This window comes from Alexandromys fortis, unplaced genomic scaffold (assembly GCF_014885135.2).
Source record: "Alexandromys fortis isolate MF-2015 unplaced genomic scaffold, M_Fortis_MF-2015_v1.1 scaffold_1, whole genome shotgun sequence".
Lineage (NCBI taxonomy): Eukaryota > Metazoa > Chordata > Mammalia > Rodentia > Cricetidae > Alexandromys > Alexandromys fortis.
This window is the reverse complement of record NW_026067927.1, coordinates 3,867,379-3,890,908: the sequence shown is the minus strand read 5'-3', so window position 1 is coordinate 3,890,908 and position 23,530 is coordinate 3,867,379. Positions and strand designations below refer to the sequence as shown.

The 23,530-nt window shown below is 52.1% G+C and overlaps 2 protein-coding genes across 2 annotated transcripts; one reads left to right on the top strand and one right to left on the bottom strand.

The window, feature by feature from the left end:
* Positions 1-2,570: 2,570 nt before the first annotated feature.
* Dok4 (docking protein 4) lies at positions 2,571-14,422 on the top strand. Its single transcript, XM_050143730.1, has 9 exons — positions 2,571-2,775; positions 7,478-7,702; positions 10,889-10,996; positions 11,147-11,261; positions 11,522-11,641; positions 11,728-11,917; positions 12,568-12,706; positions 12,860-12,980; positions 13,076-14,422. The coding sequence occupies exons 2-9, from the start codon at positions 7,637-7,639 to the stop codon at positions 13,192-13,194; spliced, it is 978 nt and encodes a 325-aa protein (XP_049999687.1). The 5' UTR covers positions 2,571-2,775; positions 7,478-7,636; the 3' UTR covers positions 13,195-14,422.
* Positions 14,366-21,911, bottom strand: Polr2c (RNA polymerase II subunit C). The gene is made up of 9 exons (XM_050143736.1): positions 21,774-21,911; positions 21,626-21,675; positions 19,053-19,121; positions 18,872-18,924; positions 16,987-17,115; positions 16,595-16,646; positions 16,219-16,387; positions 16,021-16,095; positions 14,366-15,292 (listed from the first exon to the last, which is right to left on the bottom strand). Exons 1-9 carry the CDS (start codon positions 21,857-21,859, stop codon positions 15,148-15,150), a joined length of 828 nt encoding a protein of 275 aa, XP_049999693.1. The 5' UTR covers positions 21,860-21,911; the 3' UTR covers positions 14,366-15,147.
* Positions 21,912-23,530: the final 1,619 nt, after the last annotated feature.

The window sequence follows — 23,530 nt, the reverse complement described above, 5'->3', positions numbered from 1 at the left end:
TAAGGCTGGTGTAGACTACGTCATAAGTTCCAGGCCTGTCTGGATAACTTTCAAGAGCCTGTCTTAAAATAGAAAATTAAAATAGGACTGGGTTGTAGCTCAGTGATAGGATGCTTGCCTGCCAGAGAGAGGTCCTAGTTCCGCCTCCAGCACCACCTTTAAAAAAGTCACTGTGTGAACAATTGACATCTGGGAAGCCTTCTAACAAGTGTAGAAATGGGGAACCTGGAGGTGTCTGCCAGGGCTTACAGAGGAGAGAAAGGAATTGGGTATGGCTAAAGAAGGGATGGGGGCAGGGGACACCTTTGCAGGGTTAGAAACATTCCCTATGGTGACATCGAGGGGCCAAATCCTGTACTGTGGCCTTGCAAGGAACTCAGATTGCCTCTGCACCTACCTGAGTGTGGATTTACAAACAGCCAAATAAGAAGTGTAAATGCAAAAGTTTGATTAAAAAAATCTGGGTATGATAGTACTTGAGAGTTAGAAAGCAGATCTCTGTGAAGTCAAGGCCAGCCTGGTCTACACAGCCAGCTCCAGGATAGCTGGGCTACACAGAGAAACCCTGTCTCAAAAGAGAGAGAAAACTCTGCAGTGGTTGCCTTTAATAGGAGGCAGAGGCAGGCAGATCTCTTAGTTTGAGGCCAGCCTGCTGTACAGAATGAGTTCCAGGATTGCCAGGAACCCTGTCTTAGATAGATAGATAGATAGATAGATAGATAGATAGATAGATCGATAGATAGATAGATAGATAAAAGGCAATTAGATTAGGTAGCACAGTAGGTGGAGAGGGTAGATTGGGTAAAGGTTTTGAGAACGAGAGAATCAAGCTCAGGAATCCCACTTAGAGAAGATGCTTCTTAAATTGCATTATATTGTGATGATGATTTCTTTTGAAATTCAAGGGACTGAACCTAGGGCAGGTCCTCTACCACTGAGCTATATTATACCCTCACCCCAACTCTCTTTGCTTTTCTTCATTTGAGGCAGAGTCTCACTAAGTCATTCAGACTTCCAAACCATCCTTGATCTCATCAGCCTCCTGCCTCAGCCTGCGATTATAGGCATGTGCCACCAGCCCAGGCTGAAAGGTCTCTTTATTGCAGAAATTCATGTTTCCAAGTGTCTGGGGATGAAAGCAGTTCACTATGTGACTCGAGGCCTGAGGACTTTATGAGCTGCTGTTTGCAGTAAAGCAGGTGGGGTCAAGTTTGGAAGATGCACGGGAAGTCATGAGGTCATGGGAAGGTCAGGGGGTCCAGCTTAGTGGTGAGGAAAGAGAAAGCCACCTCCTTGTCCCGTAGCCCCATGGCCTCCCTTGCATGTGATATGCATTTCAGTGACAACCCTGGGATGTTTTCAGGGGACAGAAAATGATTCTAGGAGTTCACTGTGTGTCTCTGGTATCCTGGAGGCCGGCAGATGGACTCCATGCATTGGTGCTGGATTCCTGGTTTCTTCATGCACTAGGCTAATTTCTCAGAGACAAGGGTCAAACTTGGGCATTTTTATTTCCCAGGGTTTCAGTCAATTAGGTAAAGCCTTTTGTTTGGCCTTGTACTTACGGCCTAAAATAGGGGTCCTCAGGTGTCAACATTTGACAGAAGCACCTGGAGAGATCTAACAGATTTCTGCCTGCAACTCCCACAAATTCTGATTTCACATGTCAGAGATGGAACTTGTTTCTTGAGAACACCCACACTTCTGGTTGAGAGACCATGCTTTCAAATCTGCGGATCCCAAAATGTGTAGATGCAGCCTGGCCTGGTGGCAGAGGTAAACCCCGTATCCAGAAATAGAGGCAGAAAGATTGTAATAGGTTCAATGGTTCAATAACAACCTAGGCTACATAGCAAGACCCCGGACCAGGGAGATGGCTCAGTGTGAGTCCCCAGCACCCACATCCAAGCAAGTTTGTAACCCAGCACTGTGGGGCTGAAATAGATCCCAAAGCCTCACGGACAACCATGTACCTAAATTTCAGGGCTCTCACTAGCTATCTGGAAGACACCCAGTATCAGACTCTGGCCTCTACTCATGAATACACACACACACACACACACACACACACACACACACACACACACACACGACCTAGTTTCAAAAAATCTAGTAAGTAAAAACTAAAGTATGATAATGTAGTCTGCTCAGGCTTGCAGAGGGAGTAGGTGAGTACAGTTGAGTGTGCGGTTGGTGATGGTGAAGCGGAGCGAGTCCTGGGCAGGTCTGGGCATTAGCAGGGTATTGACTCTTCAAGTTGGTGAGGTTCAAAAACTGGGAGTTGATGTTGGGTTCACCTCCAGAAGATGCGGGGCAACGTGAGTTTGGGCTATGAAATACAGAGAAGAGTTGGTATAACTGAGTTGGTACTAGCAGTGAGCTGAGGGTTGGAATATGTCCTGCAGTTCGGAGGGATACGGCGTTGGCGCGTTGGCGGAGCTCCGGGACTGGGCGGATCTCTCGGGTGGGGCGTGGCTCCGGGAAGGGGCGTGACACAACGCCAGTGATGGGCGGGGGTGTGGCGGTGGGGCGTGGTGTGGCGCCAGGGCGTCGCGGGGCGTGGCCTCAAGGGGCGTGGCGTCGCGGGATCGGCAGAACCGGCTACCTCTCGAGTCTCCGCTGGATCCGGATCTGGCGGCTGCACCACACTCCAATCTCCAGCCCGAGTCGTGCACCACCATCCCGCCACCACCGCCGGGCTGCGCCTAAACGCGGGCATGAGCCCGCCCTGCGACCCGCGGAGTCAGAGTCTCCAGCCCGGTCCTCGGCGCCCAGGTAAATGGGGGAGTGTGAGGCGGGGAGGGGGTCCCTAGGCCGCACCAAGCTGTGAGATCCCGGCGACTCTCACCCTGGGGCGCCCTCCGTCACCTCAGGAACCTGCGGACTCTCCCAGCCACGGGAGTGTCTTGATTTAAGGGAGGAGGGTTCAGACGCGCCCCTCGAATCCAGCGGGACCCTGAAACTCCCTGAGCCGTCCCCCACCCAGCTCCCGTCTCTGGGAATCCCGGGTCTGGACCTTCCCTCACCTGCCCTACCATGTATTCCATCAGAGAAACCCTGATCCCTGGCTTCCTTAGCTTCTTTCCGGAAGCAGCCTTCCTCGCCTTCCTGCTCCCCAAATTCCAAGAGACTTCTCCCTACTGCCTACCGGACCTGCAAGTGGTTTTCCGATTGAAAAACCTCCGGGCCAGCAGTCTCTTGCCCTAAAATCTTCCTCCTCTGTCTCTGGGATTCTGCCCACCTTGGAGCCAGCTAACTGGTTTCTGTCCCTGAAAAGGGACAGGAGCAGAGCCTTGGGCAGACAGGAGCTCTGTGCAACCTGCCTGCCTGGAGCTGTGGGAGCAAAACAGTTACCAAGCACTTGGATGGAGGGCTGGGATGGAGGGCTTTGATAAGCCAGGGCAGCTCGGGGGGGCCGGTGTCAGCTCCAGCACATTCCAGCAGCCGCCAGGGCTGTGTTTTCTGCACATTCTTTGCCGGCCTTTTTCAGGGAAATGTGGCTGCCGGATAGGCATCCCAGGTGGATCCTGGAAGCTTTGTCCCTCTCACAGTTGCGTTTTCTGTGTGCTTGGGTGCTGGGTATTCCTGGGCAGGGCAACAAGCTGGATGTGACCTCATCCAACAACCCCAGCTAAGGTGGGGCCCCTAGCCAAGCTCAGAACTGGTGTCAGCAGCAGCACAAGTACCCTGAGGCAGCTTTGAACCAAACACCGGAGCACAGAACCCACTGGTCCTCCTGGTCTCTTGGACTTCGCTGGTCCTGCCGGTTGGCACGGAGATACAGAGAAGTGAGAGCCTGCTCGCACACTCACGAAGCAGAGCTAGATAGTGGTGGTGAGGGGGGAAAGGATGGGGACAATCATAGATTTAAAGTAGTGTCCCTCCCTAGATTGGGCACCTGCGCTGTCCTCTCTCAGTGTCCTGGTCACTGGGATGGAGCTATAGCTAGGTTGAAAAGGCTTGGACATCGGGGAGCTGTCATTGTAGGTGTCTCTACATGACCAAGTGACAGATGAAGGAACAGGAAAAAAATCTCATAGCGACGCGTGATAGACCGTAACACTGGGTGCTGTGAGACAGCTAATTAGCAAGGCCAGGGTGTCAGGAGAGCCTTTAGGAGGAGGCGGACTTTCAGCCGAGATCTGACTGAGGCAGACTTGAGACCATGGGAGGGGAGTGTGTTAGAGGTAGGGAGCTGCCCCGAGAAGGCATTTACATATTGAGAAGTGGCAGGGCACCAGGGAAAACAGCATCGGAGCATCGGTGTGGGGCACTGGACCACGTTCCCGGGGGCCATGAGTGTTCAGATGTCCTGTCTCCCTTATGTTCCTCTACCCAGTTTAGTGTTTGGTCTGTCTTTGTGGCTCTCCTTGGACAGGACCTTCTGGGGCATGGGAATCTGCGGGAGCGCACCCTGCTGGCCCCAGATAGCAACCACAGATGGAAAGTAGTGGGGAGAGTTCTCCCTGCAGGAGACACCTGATTGCAGGTGTCTCTGCTGCGAGGTGGAAACCGACTGCTGACCGTGAGATCGTGTCCAGATAGGGCCGATCCGCAGCCCCGATAAGATCTGATCTGTCAGAGGCGGGGCAGCACGGCCAGGCAGGCAGCACTGGTGGAGCCTCCGTGTCTGTTCTGGAGCCAAAGCCTCCAGGCAGGATTCTGGGAGGGAGAGGCAGGTGGGTAGGAAGGGCCCCAGGAGGGGATGCTGCCCTTCCTGGGGAGGGCAGCAGTGTACTGTCCAGCCTGGCTCTTTGTGGTGGCCTGGCCCAGGGCAGCTACTGTCTCTCCAAGAATAGCCAGCCACATTGATTCCAGGATAGAGGAGAGGGATGGGGAGGGGTGCCCCTAGAATCATGAGAATGGCTACTGGAAACCCAGCTTAGCCATCTAGGTATGTGCACAGTCTCAAGGGCTTCATCCTAAAGCCGAGGGTGGTATAGCTCAGGTCCTCTCACAGTTGGAGGCATCTGTCTCTGCAGGCCCGTGAGAGGCTGGTGGTAGCCATGGAGGGGCAGGGGCTTTCTCACTGCCCCTAGTTCTTGTCTATTGAGCCTTTGAGGGACCTTCTGGGGGCAGGTTAGTAATGGCTTTCTGTTTAAGACCGTATACTCCCTCTTGGCAGGGGCAGGGGTGGGCGTGGGCATGGATCCCTCTCTTGGTGTTCCTTTCTCCATCCTCACCTTCCCAACCCTCTTTGCACTCCATTTGGGGCCCTGGGTCAGTATTTGCTCCTACAACCTCAATGGGGACGGAGTGAGATCAGAGGTCAGAGCAGGCTGGCCGGTCATAGGCTCCTCCATAATGTTGCTTTTCAGTGGTTCTAGGGCTGGGTGTTCTGTGGACAGACTCAGCAGGAAGCTCTGAGACCTTGGTGGCCATGGGTTGTATAGGGGAGATGGTTGACGGAGCCAACAGGGAGTGGCCAGCACTGGGCATATGGAGGCTGGTTTGTAGTGGGGTTATGGTCTGGCCTGGGCAGGAGGGTCTGGAGCATGTGTACCTCCTGGCTTCACTTCCTCAGTTAGAGTAGAAAGATTGGCTTTGGACCTTTGGCATTCCTCCTGCTTCTGCCTCCCTTGCGTTGGGATTACAGGTATACACCACCACATCCTGCCCAGGTCCTTTAGAAAAAAAAATACACAAAAACAACCAATGTGAAACCGAGGAATTACAGTCATATTCCTGGTTGTCTGGGCCACCTGAGCCTCTGGCTTCTTGTAGGCTGCTTGGGAAACCGGCCTTGAGTGCTGTGTGTGGACTGGCTGCCAGGGGCCGGCTTAGCTTGATAGTCATCTTAGAGGGAACTCCATAGAGCCAGTGCTTGTTCTTGGGACAAGACAACCCCAGTGGCAGGCGGTGGAGACAGAGCTGGGAAAATGACCCCCCTACCCGAGCCCAGGTGTGACAGGGCTGGCGAGGACTAGCCCCGGGAGAGGCAGAGCACTTGCCGTGGGAGCATCCTGGACATGGGAGCTGGAAGAGAGGATGTCAAGGGCCAAGGGGGCTGTCCCTGTGCACAGGAGAGGTGCTCACTCTGCCCCACCTCTTGTTTGCCTGTGCCCACTAGGGTGTCCCATCTGCTGCTCGTTAGGGACGCAATAGACAAGCCTCCAAGAGATTAATTAATGCCAAGATGCTGGCGGATTGAGATTCGTGCTTGCCCTAGGGCCCCATCCTGGAGACACAGATGTCCAGCTAACTCCAGAAATGCTACTGCATTGCCACCCAGTATTCCTGGAGATGCGGGGAGCCATGTTGTTAGCATAGCCCTGACTCCTGAGGCTTCATGACAGAGAAAGCTTACGTGGTGGCAGGCAGCCAAAGGGGGCTACAGGACAACGTTCCACTCAGGAGCGTCCTCATTCCTCTTTGGCTGTGTCCTGTGCTTGCTGTGTGACCTTAGGCTGGTGGCTTATTCTCTCTGGGCAACTTTCTTTTTCCGGTGTATAATATGAAGGTGTTAAGATTGGGTCATTGCTGAGATTGCCTGAGTCTGTGTTAACTGATCCCAAATCTCCCCCTGCTGTTCCCATTTTTCCTGCATTGCCTAGGCTACAGCCCATTCCCCCCCCCCCCCGGTCATCCTTCTTATAATTAATGCCTGACCATGCTCAGGACATAACACTGCTTGGCTTGGCTAGACCAAGTGGCCTGGCGGGGCCATGTCCCCACCCTCAGGCTGGCCTACTCCTCCTAGCTCAGGGCCAGGGTAAGTGTCTACTTCCTTAGAGGCCACAGCCTACAGTCCCACACATTCCTCAGACTTATCGGGGGCCCCACCCCCTGGACTCTGCCCTCCTACCCAGGGGACGCCAGCACCCAGCAGAGCTGCCCAAGAGTCCAGGGACCAGGAGCAGGATCTGAATGGCTTGAGCTGGTGACTCCCAGCTTCTCACCAGGGCTGGGGAGAGCCAGGTATAGCGTGGCAGGCAGAGGGCTTGGGGTCTGTGAAACCAAAAGTGTACTGTCTTTAACCTGGAAGTGCAGGCTTTTGTAGATAAAGGACCCTGGGCCATTTTCTGTAAGTTCTCCGCTGGGGTTCCAGCACCCAGGAGATGGGTGCTCTGGCAAGTTCCTTTAAGTCTGCCCCAAAGTTTTATCAGGATGGCCAGATGCTGCCAAGCTGAGGGGCCAGGCTCCTCCAGAGTCAGCTACCTCCCCTCTTTTTTTGCTATCGCCTCCACAGCAAGCAGAACGGGAGCCAGCCAGCCAGCCAGCCCAGGAAGGGGTTAACTGCCAGCCCCAGCCTTGAGGGAGGGGACTGGGCTGGACCATTTTCCTGCTCAGCCTCCACCTCGCTTTTCCTGAATGGTTCTGCCGTCCTGGGGTGGGGAGGAAGGGAAGGAGGAAGGGCGGGCGGGCAGGCGGGCCGAGGGAGGGAGGAGTGTGGGAAGAGGAAGGAAAAAAGAACGAGACAGCCAGGAGAAGAGAAAGATGTCACTGGCTCTAATCTCCCTGTCATTTGGGTTTCCAGCAGGAGCTGGGCGAAGCAGCTGCTAGAACAATGCTGAGGCGGGGGAGGTGAGGAGTGTCTTGAACAGGTGATCAGGGAAGACCAAGACACCTGGGCTTATCACCTGGGCACCCCTCCCGGCCTCAGCCCAGCCGGCACCCCAAAGGCGGAGGGGCAACCATGGCGACCAATTTCAACGACATCGTCAAGCAAGGCTATGTGAAGATGAAGAGCAGAAAGCTCGGGGTGAGCCACCCTGGCGGGGGCCCTTGTCAATAAACAGTACTGAGGACGGGTCTGGAGGCATGGTGTGTGGGGGCCCCGCCAGCACTGGGTACTGTGTGATTGTGGTTCGAGGCTTCTCAACACTGGCTGGCTGGCATGTACCCGGCCAGCCCCTGCCTACTGCATCTCTTGCCCCAGCTGGGCTGGCTGGCATCCCAGCCACTGGACCAGTAGTGGTAGCTGACAGTCTGGCAGAGGCATCCCTGCTATTGTTGAAGTTGTGGCCACAGCAGTGGCGGTGGCAGCAGCGGAGGTTGGCAGCCACCACCGGGTAGCAGGAGTGACTGGAAAGCGAAGCTGGCAGAGCTTTGGCTCCTGGGCCTCCTCCCCTTGCTCCCCACCCCCTTTCCTCCCTTCCTCCCCACCTCTCCTAGCCTCTTTTCTTTAAAGTGACCTCTCTACCCCCCACCCGCCGCCACCATGCACCCGCTTCTCAACTTGTTCTGAGCCTAGACTCATATTTTAGGTGGTTGTTTTGGGTGCTAAAGAAGTGTTAGGGAAGGGGAGTGGCTTGTTAGGAGGTAGGGGTAGGGGCATGGGGGCGGGGCAGAGGCTGACACTTCCCGATCTGTGGGTGAAATGGCCCTTGCTCTGGGATAGGCTGCTTTCTTTGGAGTTGTTGGCATTGTTGGCTGTGGCCCTGAGGTGAGGCTTAGAGGGGCACATACCCCTACTCAGCCCATACAGGTTTCTAGCTGGGTGGGGAAAATCTCCCAGAGGCATGAGTAGGGCCCTAGGGTCCCTTTGAAACCTCTGCTCCCCTGCCCACCCCCTACTTCCAATGAGAGTCTCTTCCCAGCAGGAAAGCAAGCCCTGGTGACAGGTGACTCAAGTCTATTTTTCCCAAGACTCCTGTCCCTCCCTGCTACCTTGATGGGTTAGGCTCAAGGCTTCCTGGGCTAGTCCGAGGGTGAGGAGATGTCCAGGGCCACCTTGGAGGGGGGTGATTCTTGTTCCTCCTGCCCTTCTCGGGTGTCTCATGTTCAGAAAATGCCCAGTAGCCCACTGCTATCGACGGGGCCATCAGGGCTTTGAGGCAGGGTGGCTGGGCCTGTTTGAAGTCTCACTGGCCCAAGCCTGGTAGAGACCCTGCTCTTTCCTCTCAGACAAAGAGCAAGGCTGAGGCCAGGCCCCGAGGCCCAGAGAACGAGGACCTCACTCCTGCCACCATTCCTTATTCCCACCTTAGATGCAGCAAGTCCCCAGGGGCCAGCGGAGCTGAGGCTTTGTCCTGAGCGGGGCTTGCCAGGAAAGCACTGGCTACAGGGCAGGCAGGCAGGGTCAGCATCAGCCCTGTTCACTGGGGATTCCCAGGCTGCAAGCAGAGAGTGGATAGACCAGGGGAAGGAACTGGCAGGCGGGGTGTGGCCTGGCCCACACTGGTGTCTACTCTACCTAGGGGCTTCTGCTCTCCACAGACCTAAGCTTACCCTGCTACTGCAGGAGGGGCAGCACCTTGCAGTTGCCCCAGGCGGTGTTCCTGTCTCAGTCTCCTGAGAGCAGGGGTGGGCTGGGGGTCCTGAAAGGAAAGGGAAAAGGATAAAGCCCGTCCTCCCCACCTACCTGCCAGGGCCTCCCTCCTTCCCTCCCGCCCTCAGCAGAATAGAGCCTGGCAAAGTGCTTAGGAAAAGCTGATCAAAGCCCTGGGAGAAGTGAGGAGAGCTCTTGAGTGCATGGCTCCCTGGGGTTGTGTGAGTGTGTATCCTGTAACCAGGCAACCAGGGTGCTGGGGGGGGGGGCAGGCCTCTACTCTTATGTTGCTGCCTGCTGGAGGTGGGGGTGCTTGGGTAGCTCACACCCATTCATTTATCTGTCCATTCATCTGGCTGCCCATCTTCCTGTCCACCCTGTCCCTCACGTGGCCACTCACCTGCTCAGTGTAGCTGTCAGTAATTGCTAGCAGGTCTAAGCAAGGAGTGTGAGAATATGGTATACATGGTCTCTGCTTAAAAAGGCTCAAGTGGACAGAGCAGGGCTGAGCTAGGGACAGGGGTGCAGTGGCAAACACACTTCCAGCGTTCCAGACAGGAATTTGAAGTAGCCCAGCTCTAGGGAGTTCCAGTGAGAGGGACTGTCTAGATCCATTTTGTTCTGTGACCTGCCTGCCAAAGGCCTGGTGTAGACAGAGGAGGTAGCTGGCCCAGTGGCCTCCTCCCCTCCTCTACTCAGCCCAGGCCCCCTTCAAGACTCTCTTGTTTGCATTGACAGTGGTACAGGGATGCCTGGGGAATAAGCCTGCCAGGCTTGAAGCCTGCTGGCAGGAGCTGGTAAATCTATCATAGACTGGCTAAAGAGAGCCTGTGGTAGGAGGGAGGGAGGGGCCCTGCAAGGTCAGATGGGCAATTTATGGAGGTGCTGGGGCAGCCTTTCATGGTGTCTGACAGTCCAGCTTCTCTCTGGAGAAGTCACCTCCTTGGGAGTTTATGAAGCTCTAGAGAATCTCAGTGGCATAGGGCATTAGTGGTTGGGACAGGCAAGATCCTGTGTTGTGTGTGCATAGCTAGTTCTAAGCTCTGCCCTTACTCTCTGTGGGCCTCTGGTCCCCATGGGAACTCCCTGGTGCACCCTGGTGGTGAGGGAAAGTCTTGGGGGCAAGAGTGATGCCCCTCACACCAGAAAGCCTTGTCTGGGCCCAAGAACAGAGCCATGGTGATGCAGAGCTGGCTGTGTGTAAGGGCCACTTCCCGTCCCTGGGAGACCCTGTATGGTGGCCAGATGGGTGTGTCTCTGGCAATGCCATCTTAACAGGAGCTCTGCCACTTGTTAGGCCCTTCTTTCTTGCCTTCTTCATGATCCACCTGTCTCTGAAACAGAGGCGACAACAGAACTGGCCTCAGGAGTAACCTCAACACTGACTGTCTAGGAAGCACCCCACAAATGCTCCTCCATTACATCAGTCATGTTCAGCACACGGGGGGTCATAGAACAGCTCCAGAGCTGATCACGAACACCCGCCTTGGTCATTTGGGGCAGACTGTCCCTCTGGTAGCTGCTATCGGGCAGTTACCCTCTCCAGGTTTTCTCTAGGCTAGGTAGGATCCAGGGAGGGATGTGGTACGGCCCCCTCAGGAGGCTGGGTTAGCTCCAGGGCAGCGTTGTTGTGAGATATGGTCCAGCAGCGACCTGACCTTTGTTCTTTCCCCACAGATCTACCGGAGGTGCTGGCTGGTATTCCGGAAATCTTCCAGCAAGGGGCCCCAGCGGCTGGAGAAGTACCCTGATGAGAAGTCAGTGTGCCTCCGAGGCTGCCCCAAGGTTAGGGGCCTGGGCCCTAGCTTCCCCTACCTGTGAGCAAAGATGACTTGCTGAGTCTTGAGGTCCGGGCGTACCTTCCTGGGGGGCACAGCTACGGGAGGCAGGGTGAAGTACCCCAGCCGGGCTAAGCCTCTTGGGATGTCCTCTCAGGTGACTGAGATCAGCAACGTCAAGTGTGTCACACGGCTCCCCAAGGAGACCAAGAGGCAGGCAGTGGCTATCATATTCACGGATGACTCGGCTCGTACTTTCACCTGTGACTCAGGTGAGGCCTCAGGGTGGCAGGCTCCAACTGGTCTTCTGGGGCTGGTAACAGTAGTTCAAGCAGTGGATAAGAGAGCAGGGCCAATCCTGGCAGGAAGGGTGGGAGGGTGTGTCCCTGGTGGAGTTGATCCCCAGACTAAGGCTGGCAGGCAGGTAAGGCCCTGCCCTCCCTGCAAAGTGCAATGGTTTAAACCAAGGCAGACTGGGTGGGCTGCTGAGGGCTCTGAGCTGGCAGAACTGTGAAGTGCGATTTCTCTCTAGAGCTGGAGGCAGAGGAATGGTACAAGACGCTATCAGTGGAATGTCTGGGGTCCCGGCTCAACGACATCAGTCTGGGAGAGCCAGACCTCCTGGCCCCAGGAGTACAGTGCGAGCAGACAGGTGAGGCTGGTGCTGGGTCTCCAGGTGGGGTGGGAGGTGGGGCCCTCGGTTAGTGCTGCTGTCCTCATCACCCTCTGCCACCGCAGATCGCTTCAATGTCTTCCTGCTGCCCTGCCCCAACCTGGACGTATACGGCGAGTGCAAGCTGCAGATTACCCACGAGAACATCTACCTCTGGGACATACACAACCCCCGCGTGAAACTCGTCTCGTGGCCCCTCTGCTCCCTGCGCCGTTACGGCCGAGATGCCACACGTTTTACCTTTGAGGCGGGCAGGTAGTATCGTCTTTCCTCCCTCCCTATACTACATGGCACATGGAGGCTGCTTTCTGCATGGCATCAGTATGGCAACCCAGAAGGGATAGAAGGCCTCAGTTTTGCAGACAGGGAACTCAGGGCCTGAAGAAGCCATTAGCTACAACAGGCAGGTCTAGTGAAGCTGCATACCAAACACATCTCCCTGGCTCAGTCACTGCTGCCAGCGCACACTTGAGCTTTGTGATTGTGGCCTCAGTACCAGTTTTCTACAGGGGACTAAAAAAAGCACCTAGCCTGCTGGGACTTCACCAGCCTGCTAGACTTTAGCTGTGCACCACCCTGAGTAACCTTGGCTGAGCTACTCTTAGGCTGGAAGCTTTGGTTTCCTCTTCTGTAAAACCCGAGGAAGCTGTTCACTGTGCAGAGCAGAGGGTAGCAGAAAAGCTGTGCTGGTGAATTAGTGTGAATTAGTGCACTGGCTAATTAATTAGTCAAACCTCCACTGTGTGTGTGGTAACCGCTCAGCTCATGTATACTGTGGCCCAGGTCCTAGACCACAGCCAGCCTGTCCCTGGAGGTCTTGGTACAGCCACAGCTGGCATACAGAACTCGCACACCCACGCAGTGCAGCTCCTGACACCTTGCCCACCTTGCTTTCTGTGTCCTAGGATGTGTGACGCTGGGGAAGGACTCTACACCTTTCAGACACAGGAAGGGGAGCAGATTTACCAGCGGGTCCACAGTGCCACCCTGGCAATCGCTGAGCAGCACAAGCGGGTCCTGCTGGAAATGGAGAAGAACGTGAGGGTGAGGCAGTGGCTATTGTTCCAGGGCACTGGGAGGTGGGACAGACATGCCAGCTAAATTTCCACCAGCCTGTGCACAGGTGAGTCGGGCAGGGCCCTGGGCTGGCAGCCCTGTCCCCGGAACTAACACAGGGGACCCCTCTCTGTGCCATAGCTGCTGAACAAGGGCACCGAACACTACTCATACCCCTGCACACCCACCACGATGCTGCCCCGCAGTGCATACTGGCACCATATCACAGGCTCTCAGAACATTGCTGAAGCCTCTAGCTACGGTGAGTCATTCATTGTGTCTCGTCCCTGTGGAGGCCTCCCGGGCAAGGGTCTTTGGTCCTGGATTCAAATTCTGAGCCTGGATTTCTGACCACAGGTGAAGGTTATGGGGCAGCCCAGGCCAGCTCAGAAACAGACCTCCTGAACAGATTCATCCTGCTTAAGCCACAGCCCAGCCAGGAGGACAGCAATGAGACCCAGACTCCTTCCCAGTGACAGCTGGACCGGTGGGCGCACTGACTGCTGGGTCACCCGTTGGAAGGCTAACTGCAGCGGCCCATGGACAGCCTTAAGGAGCTGTTGGCCAAGAGCCTGAAGAGAGAGCAAGCTGTCCCTCCTTGCCCTCCAGGGTGAGGCTGGACCTCAGCACATGGCTGGCCACACCACCTGAGCATGAGGGGCTGGAGCCACCGTGGGACTATATACTGTTAATGGTTTTAATATATATGGCTTATGACATATTCTGTATTAATGAGGCGTCCCTTTATCCCTCCCCAACACATACCCATTTTTAATTCCAAGACCAGGTGTGGTCAAAGCTGTTTTTGAGTATGAGGGCAGCTGTTCCTGTCCTCATTGAAAAAAACTCTCCTGCTGCCGAGACTGTTTGAGCTGCCAGGGTCAGAGGGGAGCAATCAGACCGGTGCTGCCTGCGGGCTCTTCCTCAGAAGCCCAAGGGCCAAGACAGCAGTAGCATCTGTCCTCTGGGCCAACAGTGACACAGGAAGGACCCAAACTTGACTGTACCATGTGGTAGCCTTGCACTTAGGAGTTTTGAAGCAGAGGTGGCATCCGGTTTTAAAATGCACTTTCTGCACTGGCTCCTTCCTGCTCAGTGGGCTGAAGATGTCTTCGGGCAGGGCGCCCGTTACCTCAGCAGTAGAGAATGGCTGGGGCCAGCCTGGGAGGCTGCAGAACTGCTGTGGGGAGCACCCTGCTGCCCCCCCTTTACTGAGTGGGGGTATAATGCTGCAGCAAGGGGAGTCCCTTGCCCTGGGCCAGCCACCCCAGGCCAGATTCCACAACCAAGACCTTCCCATCTCCGACAAGGTGCTGAGGCTCCCTGCTGAAATGCAATTAAAGCAATCGATTTTCTAGTGCTGGTATTTATTGACTACCGTGCAGAAGGGCTATCTTTCTATTCACATCAAACCTTTTGTTGCGTGTTTGTTTTTTAATACTTTAGGGTTCTGATTTGTGGGAATAGACCTTGTAAATAACCGCTGTTCACATTTGTGGCAGAATAAGGAGGCCCCTCCCAGAGGGGCCCCAGAGCAGGCAGGTGACCCAGGTAATGACCACCCAGAGGTCAGCTTGTCTGCAGAAGAAATGGGCTCAGATCCTCGGGAGGAGGCAGAGCTGGCTCAGTTAGCGGCACGATGACGCATGAAGGAGATTATGTTGTGCTCTTTATTGCCAAAAATAAAAACTTGTAAAAAGACAACTATTGTTGATCAATAAATATCCTTTCCTTTCTGTGCTGGTGTGGGCTTCTCCCAAGGCTGCCTGAAAACCATGGTGGGCAGATTTGTTCCTATCTGGAGACCTGCTTAGGGCAGAGCCTGAACTTCACTGAAGAGAAAGGAAATGTGGGAGGGGCCTGTCCCCCCCCACCCCAAAGTCAGGTCAGAGAATAAAACAGCAAGTTTACCTGTGGACAGAGAGGATGGCCAGGATCTAATACTAGTCCCAAAGGGTGACATCTCAGCTTAGGGACACCAGTAAGCTGGCCCAGACCCTGACCCTGGGAAGACTTGAAAGGCCACGGCCTGCTTCAATGAAGGTCCTAATACTCAGTCCCAACACCAGAAGCCAAGTAGGCTGTGAAAGCTCCTCTCCCTGGACAGAGATTTTAACAGCTGGACTGACCAGGTATCTAAGTCAGTGGCTCTCAACTAGGAAGCAATAGGGCCCCTATTGCTAGTGAGCTAGGAAACAGGTTGGAAGGGATGTCTGGGGTTCTGAGGAATACCACAGTGATCAACAAGGTAGGCCAGGGATGCTAAATGCCTAGTGAAAAACTGCCTTGCCTAATACCAGCGGAACCCTGGCAATCTCTCCGGGAAGCTTGTGCAACTGCAGTCCAGAGCCTTGAAACCAGAAAGCTTCTCAAGACCTGAAGTCCAGTGGTCACCTTGAACCTAGTCTTCTGCAGCGGGCAAGCTGCGGCTAGTTTATGGTGAGCATGTCACTCTGGATCTCATGACTTAGCTGAGTCTGTAAGTCACTCAGCTTCTTCTTTAACCCAGAGAGGGCTGAGAGGACAATGGTTTCAGGGCGCAGTGAGCCACAGGACTCCACATTGTAGTAAAACCTAAGGGACAAGAGGAGGGTGAGAGCCCTCGTGAGGCAGGCTTCCCTTCTAGCCTGTGAGACTTGATTTCATTCTTATGAGGCACTTGATCTTGGGACAGGGCTGACTTCCCTTTACCTAAAACCTCTTCTGCAGAGTGGTCCAGATCTACTTTGCAGTTCCTCAGGGAAGCTACAGCTGCTTCAAAAAGGCACTGTTGAGCTGAGCAGTGGTGGCAAACAAAAGCCTTTAATCCTAGCACTTGGGAGGCAGAGGGAGGTGGATCTCTGTGAGTTCAAGGTCAGCCTGGTCTAAAGAGCAAGTTCAAGGACAGCAAGGGCTACACAGAGAAACCTTGTCTTGAAGGGGGATAAAAGGCATCGCTGAAAAACTCTAAAATGACTGTACGTGCATTTCTACATTGGAGACAGCAGGAAAGGGGAAAAAAAAAATCATACATGACACTGGCCACAGCTCTCCAGTTGCTTCAGGGTATTAGGGCTATGGTCAGTTCTGCTCTGGTTTGAGCCTGAACAGACAGGCCAGAAATAGATAGCATGGGGCAATAATAAGGCCCTTTCTTCATGGTAGCTAGAGAGGAATGAGGACCAACTCAGAATGTGTAATGTAAGTTTGAAAGGTAATTCTCCTGTTACATGGGGAGGTGGGGGGCTTGGACATGAGACTGCCTAACAGCCTCTCCTATCTATATTCTTACAATTACAGTTCCAAGCAGGACTGGGCCTTACCTCTCTGGCTTGCCATTGGGGTCATAGGGAGCCTGAGACTCATCCTCATCAAGCTCGGAGTACTCGCTCTTTGGCCTGAGGACAAGCATAGGCGAAGTGCAAGTGGTTATTTCTGCTTTCAGCAGGGCCCTCAGAGCACCTACCTACGGCATCTCTCATTACAGTCATCGCTGGTGCCCCCTCCCCCCCACAACATACCATTCCTCGGGCTTGGGATACACCGTGTGCCTAAGTGCGTTGTCTGGGTCATATTCAAAAGCCACCCCTGCAGTAGGGTTCCACTTGGCATGTTCCTTGCCAAAGCCCTTCTTGGCATAAGCTCGAAGTCTCAGCTCCTGGCCCTTCCTCAGCTTGACAATAAGGATGTCTGCAGGGAGAGGGGAGTGTGAGTCAGAATCCAAAAGAGGCCAGCTCTCCAACTTCTGACTGCAGTACTGCATGAAGAAACCCGTATCTGGGCAAAGAGGTCTAAAGAGACCAGGCAGCCCACCAAGAGGATAGATCTGGTCTCTGTTTCCTCTGGCCCACCAGCATGCATGCGCCACCCCTTACCATCCTGCCCCACCCCCCTTACCATCCTGCTCCACATAGTCATTGGGGTCATTATCCCGGTTCCGGGATGTCACCTGTAGGAATCCCAAACAAGTAAACATTAGCCTCTCACCTCTCAGTCCCCTGGCAACTGTCTCCAAGTAAATCCAAGCTGTAATCTGTCAAGTCAGGGAAAGGAGGCCTGAGAAGGAGATGGCACAGTTGTCCAAACAGTTTGACGGCCTTTAAGAGGGTCTTTGGACAACATAGGGAACATGGAACCAATACTGCTCTGTTCAAAACCCGGGACCAGCACTTGTAGGTAGCAGTTAAAGTAGACGGTCATAGGGCAGGTGACTTTATGACCACATCTCATAAAGATCCACTCCAATCCATTTGACTCGGAGCCAGAGAGAGAAGAGCAAAGGCACTGACCGGAATAACCCGAGGGCTGTTGGAGATGAGATCCCGAGAGGTAACGTGGCGAGTCTGGTCTTCATTGCACCTCACGTCAAGAGTGAATTCCACGGAGCACTCAGGGCAGAACTCTTCGCACGTGCAGTCCTGAGATAGGAAGGGCAACAGAACAAGGAGTCTGGACTCTCTGCTTCTACTAACCAGCTTCTATCAGTTTCTTCTTGGTGAAAAGGGGCTGACCACAGTCCCAGGCCTCTTGTGGGCTGTGACATCTGGGAACCATCCTCTCAGTTGCTCAGCTTATAGATAACATGTCTACAAGCTGGCAACCACACTTGCTTTCCACGGCCATTGCTGCAGGCTACCACTAGGGGACACACTGCTTACACAGCAGTGTCCAAGCAGGACTGCTTCAGAGGACCAGGGTTGTCATGGGACTACCTACCTGCAGTGCACTCTGCAGGCCAGCTGGGGAATTACTGAAAATACGGTAAGTAAGGGAAGAACAGAAAAAAACAAAACATCTCTCAAGATCCAGACTACTTGGAATAGAAAGTCCTCCTGTGGCCCAGGCTAGCCTGGAATTCACTATGTAGCTGAAGATGAACCTTAAACTACTGATCCCCGTTATCACTTCTCAAGTGCTAGGATTACAGGCATGGGCGACAACATCCAGCAAATCTTTTTTTTTTTTTTTTTTTTTTGGTTTTTCGAGACAGGGTTTCTCTGTGGTTTTGGAACCTGTCTTGGAACTAGCTCTTGTAGACCAGGCTGGTCTCGAACTCACAGAGATCCGCCTGCCTCTGCCTCCCAAGTGCTGGGATTAAAGGCGTGCGCCACCACCGCCCGGCTCATCCAGCAAATCTTTATTTCAAAATCTCTTAAGGAAAATTTCACCCATATAAAAAAACAGAGAGGACTGATTGCCACCTATCATATACCCACCTTCCAGCTTCCTTAATCATCAACACTTGCCATTCTTTTGGAGACAGGGTCTCTCTGTAGTTTTGGATCCTGTCCTGGAACTAACTCTTGTAGACCAGGCTGGCCTCAAACTCACAGAGATCCGCCTGCCTCTGCCTCCCGAGTGCTGGGATTAAAAGTGTGTATCACCACTGCCTGGCCCATGTGTTCAAGTATTAAGAAGAGAAGGGTCAGGATGCTTTTCATTTATTTTCTAAAAGGTTAGGTAAAAATAAGGCATATGTAGCAAAACATTAGCATTAACTACAGAGAAAAAAATTAAATGGGTGTTTATTAATATTTCCAAGACAGGCATGGTGGCACATGCCTTTAATCCCAGCACTCAGGAGGCAAAGCAGGTGGATCTCTGGAAGTTCAAGGCCAGCCAAGGCTACACAGTGAGACCCTGTCTTAAAAAAAAAAAAACAAGAAGAATAAATGGGAGGTGGGGGGATTGGCGGTGCTGGAGAGATGGCCCAGCTGTTAAGAGCACTTGCTGCTCTTGCAGAGGACATCAGCTCAGGTCCCAAAATCTTTATCCAGTGGCTCAAAACTGTTTGTGACTCTAGTTCCGGAGGCTCTGGTGGCCTCTTCTAACTTTTTCCAGCACCCTAACCACCCTGTACATATATACATAGAAGCAGAAAAAATACACATAAAAGTGAAAAAAACTATCTTTGAGGAGATGCCTGGATGTGCTAAGAACATAATCATTCTGAAGCCCCACCAGAACCAAGGAGCACAGTATTAAAGCATCATTTCCACAGTGGTTTCCTAAGCTATGCTACAGTCAGCAGCACAGCTGGAATGCTATTGGAAGGAAGATGTCCACAAAGATCCCCGGGAGAACTAGCCAGCAGCACCCTCTACACACACACACACACACACACACACACACACACACTTCCCGTGCCTCCAGCCTACCCCCCAACACACATACCCGGGAGTACTGCAGTTTGTCCACAATGTCATCACTAGTGAGGGGGATCAATCCTGCAAGACACAGAAAAGTGTTTCGTAGAACAGCCAAGCCATCACAGGAACCTACAAATAAGTCCCTCGGGCTGGGGACAGGAAGCACCCCACTTTAATCCCTTCCATTTCTCAATGCCCAAACTCACCAAGCCTGTGAGCAATGAACTCATCATGAAGGACAGAGGAATTGGCATCAATCTGAACCCAATCGATGGCTGAAAAAGCAAACAAAACAAAACGAGTGAGATTAATCACCATCTGAGCCTCTGGCATCCAGACCTACAGCACTGTTTTCAAGACTCAAGTATTACTCAGTGCTCAGCACTCGGAAGGCAGAGGCAGGCGGATCTCTGTAAGTTTGAGGCCAGTCTGGTCTATAGAGAAACCCTGTGTCAAAATAAAATAAAATAAAATAAAATAAAAATAAAAACTAAATAAAAGAATCACTGTGTGACTCCAGGCATCTAATTTAAACAACCCCCCCCCCCCATACCTAACTGCCTCCAGTGAATTGGATATAGGGCTTACTGGTACTGTACAAAGAAATGCTCACTTAGAAAATACTGTGGGAGAATATTTAGGGAGTTGAATATTTCCCTAAAGAGAACTTCAAATTTGCTATCGGTGTTAATGTCAAATCCAAGAACAAAAGCTATTTGGGCATTTAAAAGTCGGGGGAAACCAGGGTTGAAGGAATGGCTCAGTGGCTAAGAGGATCCCAGCAACCATGTCAGATGGCTCGCAACTGTCTGGAACCCTAGCTCCAGGAGGATCTGAGACCCCTGGCCTCCTCTGGCACCTGCCTTTGCCTGCAAATACCTACAAACAGAGACATAATTAAAATAATTTAAAATTTTAAAAGTTAGGAAAAACATCCTAGAACTAACACTGTGCATGGTCCACACTCATTTTAGATATAAACAGATCGATCACCCATTTAGGATTTCAGTGTTACTCCCATTAGAGGATGGTCACTGAATGTCTTCAATAGGGAAGGAATAGTAAAATAAAACCCAATTCCTTCTAGTTCATTGCTGAGAGTATAGGACTGTGTGCTTAGAGGCTTCACTTAAACATGTACCTAGTCATTCATAAGCAAACACCTGCATGTAAACAATGAAATTCAGAAATCAAATGGTGCTGGAGCCCAATTCTCAAATAACTAGCATAGACTTAAGGAAAAGAGGTCAATGATGGATCCAACCTGCTCTGCCCTGCAGTACTTCCTCAACCCAAGCAAGGACCACATCCAGGTTTTCCCATGCCCATCCTCACACACTGAAAACTGCCAGCCTCTAAAAACCTGTGTGTCTACAGATGCTGCTACTCCCTTAGAACTCCTTCCACTCACAAAAAAAAAAGAAAAAAGAAAAAAGAAAAGATCCCCCTGAAGACACCTGCCATATTTTGCCTTGTGTTTGTCCATGTCTTGTCTCTACATCTTACTTGGAACTTAGATGATCTACACATACAGTGAAAATAAGAGATCCATTAAAAAAGACACCTACCAGAACAGATGAAGAAAATATTACACACACATATGCACAAACACGTACGCACACTGGGTATCATTCAACCATAAAGAACAAAAGTATGTCATTTGCAGGAGGAAGTCAGAACTCTCATGTGAAATCTCAACTTTTAAGAAGGGAGAATTTGGAGCAGGGCGGTGGTGGCGCAAGCCTTTAATCCCAGCACTTGGCAGAGGCAGGCGGATCTCTGTGAGTTCGAGATCCTGAGCTACTACAAGAGCTAGTTCCAGGACAGGCTCCAAAACCACAGAGAAACCCTGTCTTGAAAAACCAAAAAAAAAAAAAAAAAAAAAAAAAAAGAAGGGAGAATTTGGGGCTGGAGAAATGGCTCAGAGGTTAAGAGCATTGGCTGTTCTTCCAGAGGTCCTGAGTTCAATTCCCGGCAACCACATGGTGGTTCACAACTATCTATGAAATCTGGTGCCCACTTATGGTATGCAGGCATACATGCAGACAGAACACTGTATACATAATAAATAAGTCCTTTAAAAAAAGGGGGGAGGTGGTTCAGGGTCTGCGAGATGGATCGGCCGAGTAAAGGCACTTACTTGTCAAGATCCCTAGGACCCATATGGTAGAAGAGAATCCCACCCACAAACTGTACTGTGACCTCCACACATGCACTGTGGCACTCTTGTGCCCAGGGACATACAAATATACATAAATAAACACAACGTTTTAAAGAAGAGAGAGGGAGAGACAAGAAAGTATAACAAGGTACTATCAGGAAAGACGGTGTGTGTGTGTGTGTGTGTGTGTGTGTGTGTGTGTGTGTGTGTGTGTAGACCAGTGGGAGGGAAATAAAAGGAAGAGATTGGGGAATAACAATCTAAATACTCGTGTGTGTGTGTGTGTGTGCGTGCACAAAAATGTCACGACAAAACCCGTTATTTTGTACAATTAACACACATTTTCAAAAGACACCCACTAGTACCCCAACACTGACTTAAAAGTCAAGGCGCGGTATCTTTTCGACTTCGGTAATCCCGGGTATCACCTGCTAACGACTTCCTAACGTCTACCCACTACGGATGAGGAGGCCGCAGCTCTCAGCTGTTTAACAGTGTTCGGTCCTAATTTCTGTTGCTTTTGGGTAGACGGAACAGTGCTGGAAGCCAGGCTGCTGAGCACAGCCCCCCACCTGGAGCGGAGGGCCGGTGGCAGGGCCCCGAGGGAGGGTCGCATACCTATTATGGGCACCTCGGCGATGAAGACCCTCCGAATGGAATTGGCCACCCTGCAGGAGGAAAGTCAGGCAGTGTGAGCGGCCCTAAAGCCACAGCCCTGCAGGAGGCCCGAGCACCCGGCCGCCCACTTCTCCCCTCTTCGCCTTACGCCAGGTCCGTGTTCTCGATAATGAACTTGACGTTCTCTTCGGTGAGTTCCGTGATCCGCACGGTGGGCTGGTTGGCGTACGGCATCGCGACCTGCTGCCAGCCTCCCGCGCCGGTCCCGCGCCGCGCCTGCGCGGTCACCAGCAATTTATCGGCGGGGTCCTCTGCGCTTCCGGCTAGACGTGAGCGCAGCGCCACCTGCTGACTGGAGGCCGGAACTCTCCTGGCTTACGTTTTCTAACTACTCCAAAATGCACCAAGCTCTTGAAATCCCCAAGATATATAGCACAAAACTACATGTACGAGGTTAATCATGCCAGTACTATTTGTAATTGCTAAAAATAACGGACTTGGATTGGATTCCCAGCACCCACATGGCGACTAACGTCTTAACTCGACCCAACGGGCCCTCTTCGGGCATCTGAGGGCACCAAGTATACACATGGTGCACAGGCATGCAAGTAAGCAAAATATCCATATACATAAATAATTTTAAAAACTCTGCTGTCCTTGGGTCTGTTTGTAAAGCTTTCAGCTACTTCTCCAGCACCATGCATGCCGCCATGTGCCCCACCATGACGATAAGGAACTAATTCTCTGAAACTTTATGAAGCAAGGAGACATTTGACTAGTGTGTGAGGGCTTCACTTACTAATGTGAAAATTTGACACACTTGTTTGAGGGAACATCTGCTAGTTTCTGAAAGAGGGATCAAGGCTCGGAAGGTTCTCAGAGGGGCCATGTGAAGATTCGTGTAGGTCTCACCTCATTAAAGAAACTTCTCTTTGCAAAAGATGGAAACCATTACAAAAAAAAAAAAAAAAAAAAAAAAAAAAAAAAAAAAAAAAAAAAAAAAAAAACCTCCCCCAAAAAAGAAACAAAAACCTTCCACAACCAATTAAAACGCAGAGAACAAGCCGGGTGGTGGTGGCGCACGCCTTTAATCCCAGCACTCGGGAGGCAGAGGCAGGTGGATCTCTGTGGGTTCAAGACCAGCCTGGTCTACAGAGCTAGTTCCAGGACAGGCTCCAAAGCTACAGAGAAACCCTGTCTCGAAAAACAAAAAACCCAAAACAAACAAACAAACAAACAAACCGCAGAGAACAAGAGATTGTTGGGTGCCCAGTCTCAACTGCTACATCTACAACTAATTCAACACCTGAGGCCCAGGGGTCACTGTGGAAGAGGGAGTGAAAAGAGCCAGAGGAACGTTAAGTTTGCCACGAGATGGTCTCCTGGGAGAGTTACAAACGCCACACATGATGAAGTCCCACCAACACGACTGCCTAAAGGAGACATGAACAATAACACCAATGGACATTCTAACACAGAAGGGGGAGGGAGCTCAACTCTACATAGATCCGCGGGTGCTGCAAGGGGGAGAAATAACCTTCCTCAGGGAAGGGCCCTGCAGTGGGTTATCCAATAGAGTATCAAATGCCCTGAGATCATATAAATAACATTATAAGGCCTGAGCAGGTTGTATTTATGTATTAGGAATGTATATGTGTGCCAATAACAAGACAGGACATGAGTTTGAGAGGTGTATGGAAGGAGTGGGAAGAAAGGGAAAGGGGAAATGATGTGACTATATCATAATTTTAAAAATAAAAATTGTGAAAATTAAAAATGCAACGAATAGGAATACAACGAAACCCTTTTTAAAAATGAAGTTGTACACAGATAAACAAGAGGGCTGACCCAAGTGTGTAAGACGATTTATGTGTGAGAATGAGGACCCAAGTTCCAATCCTCAGA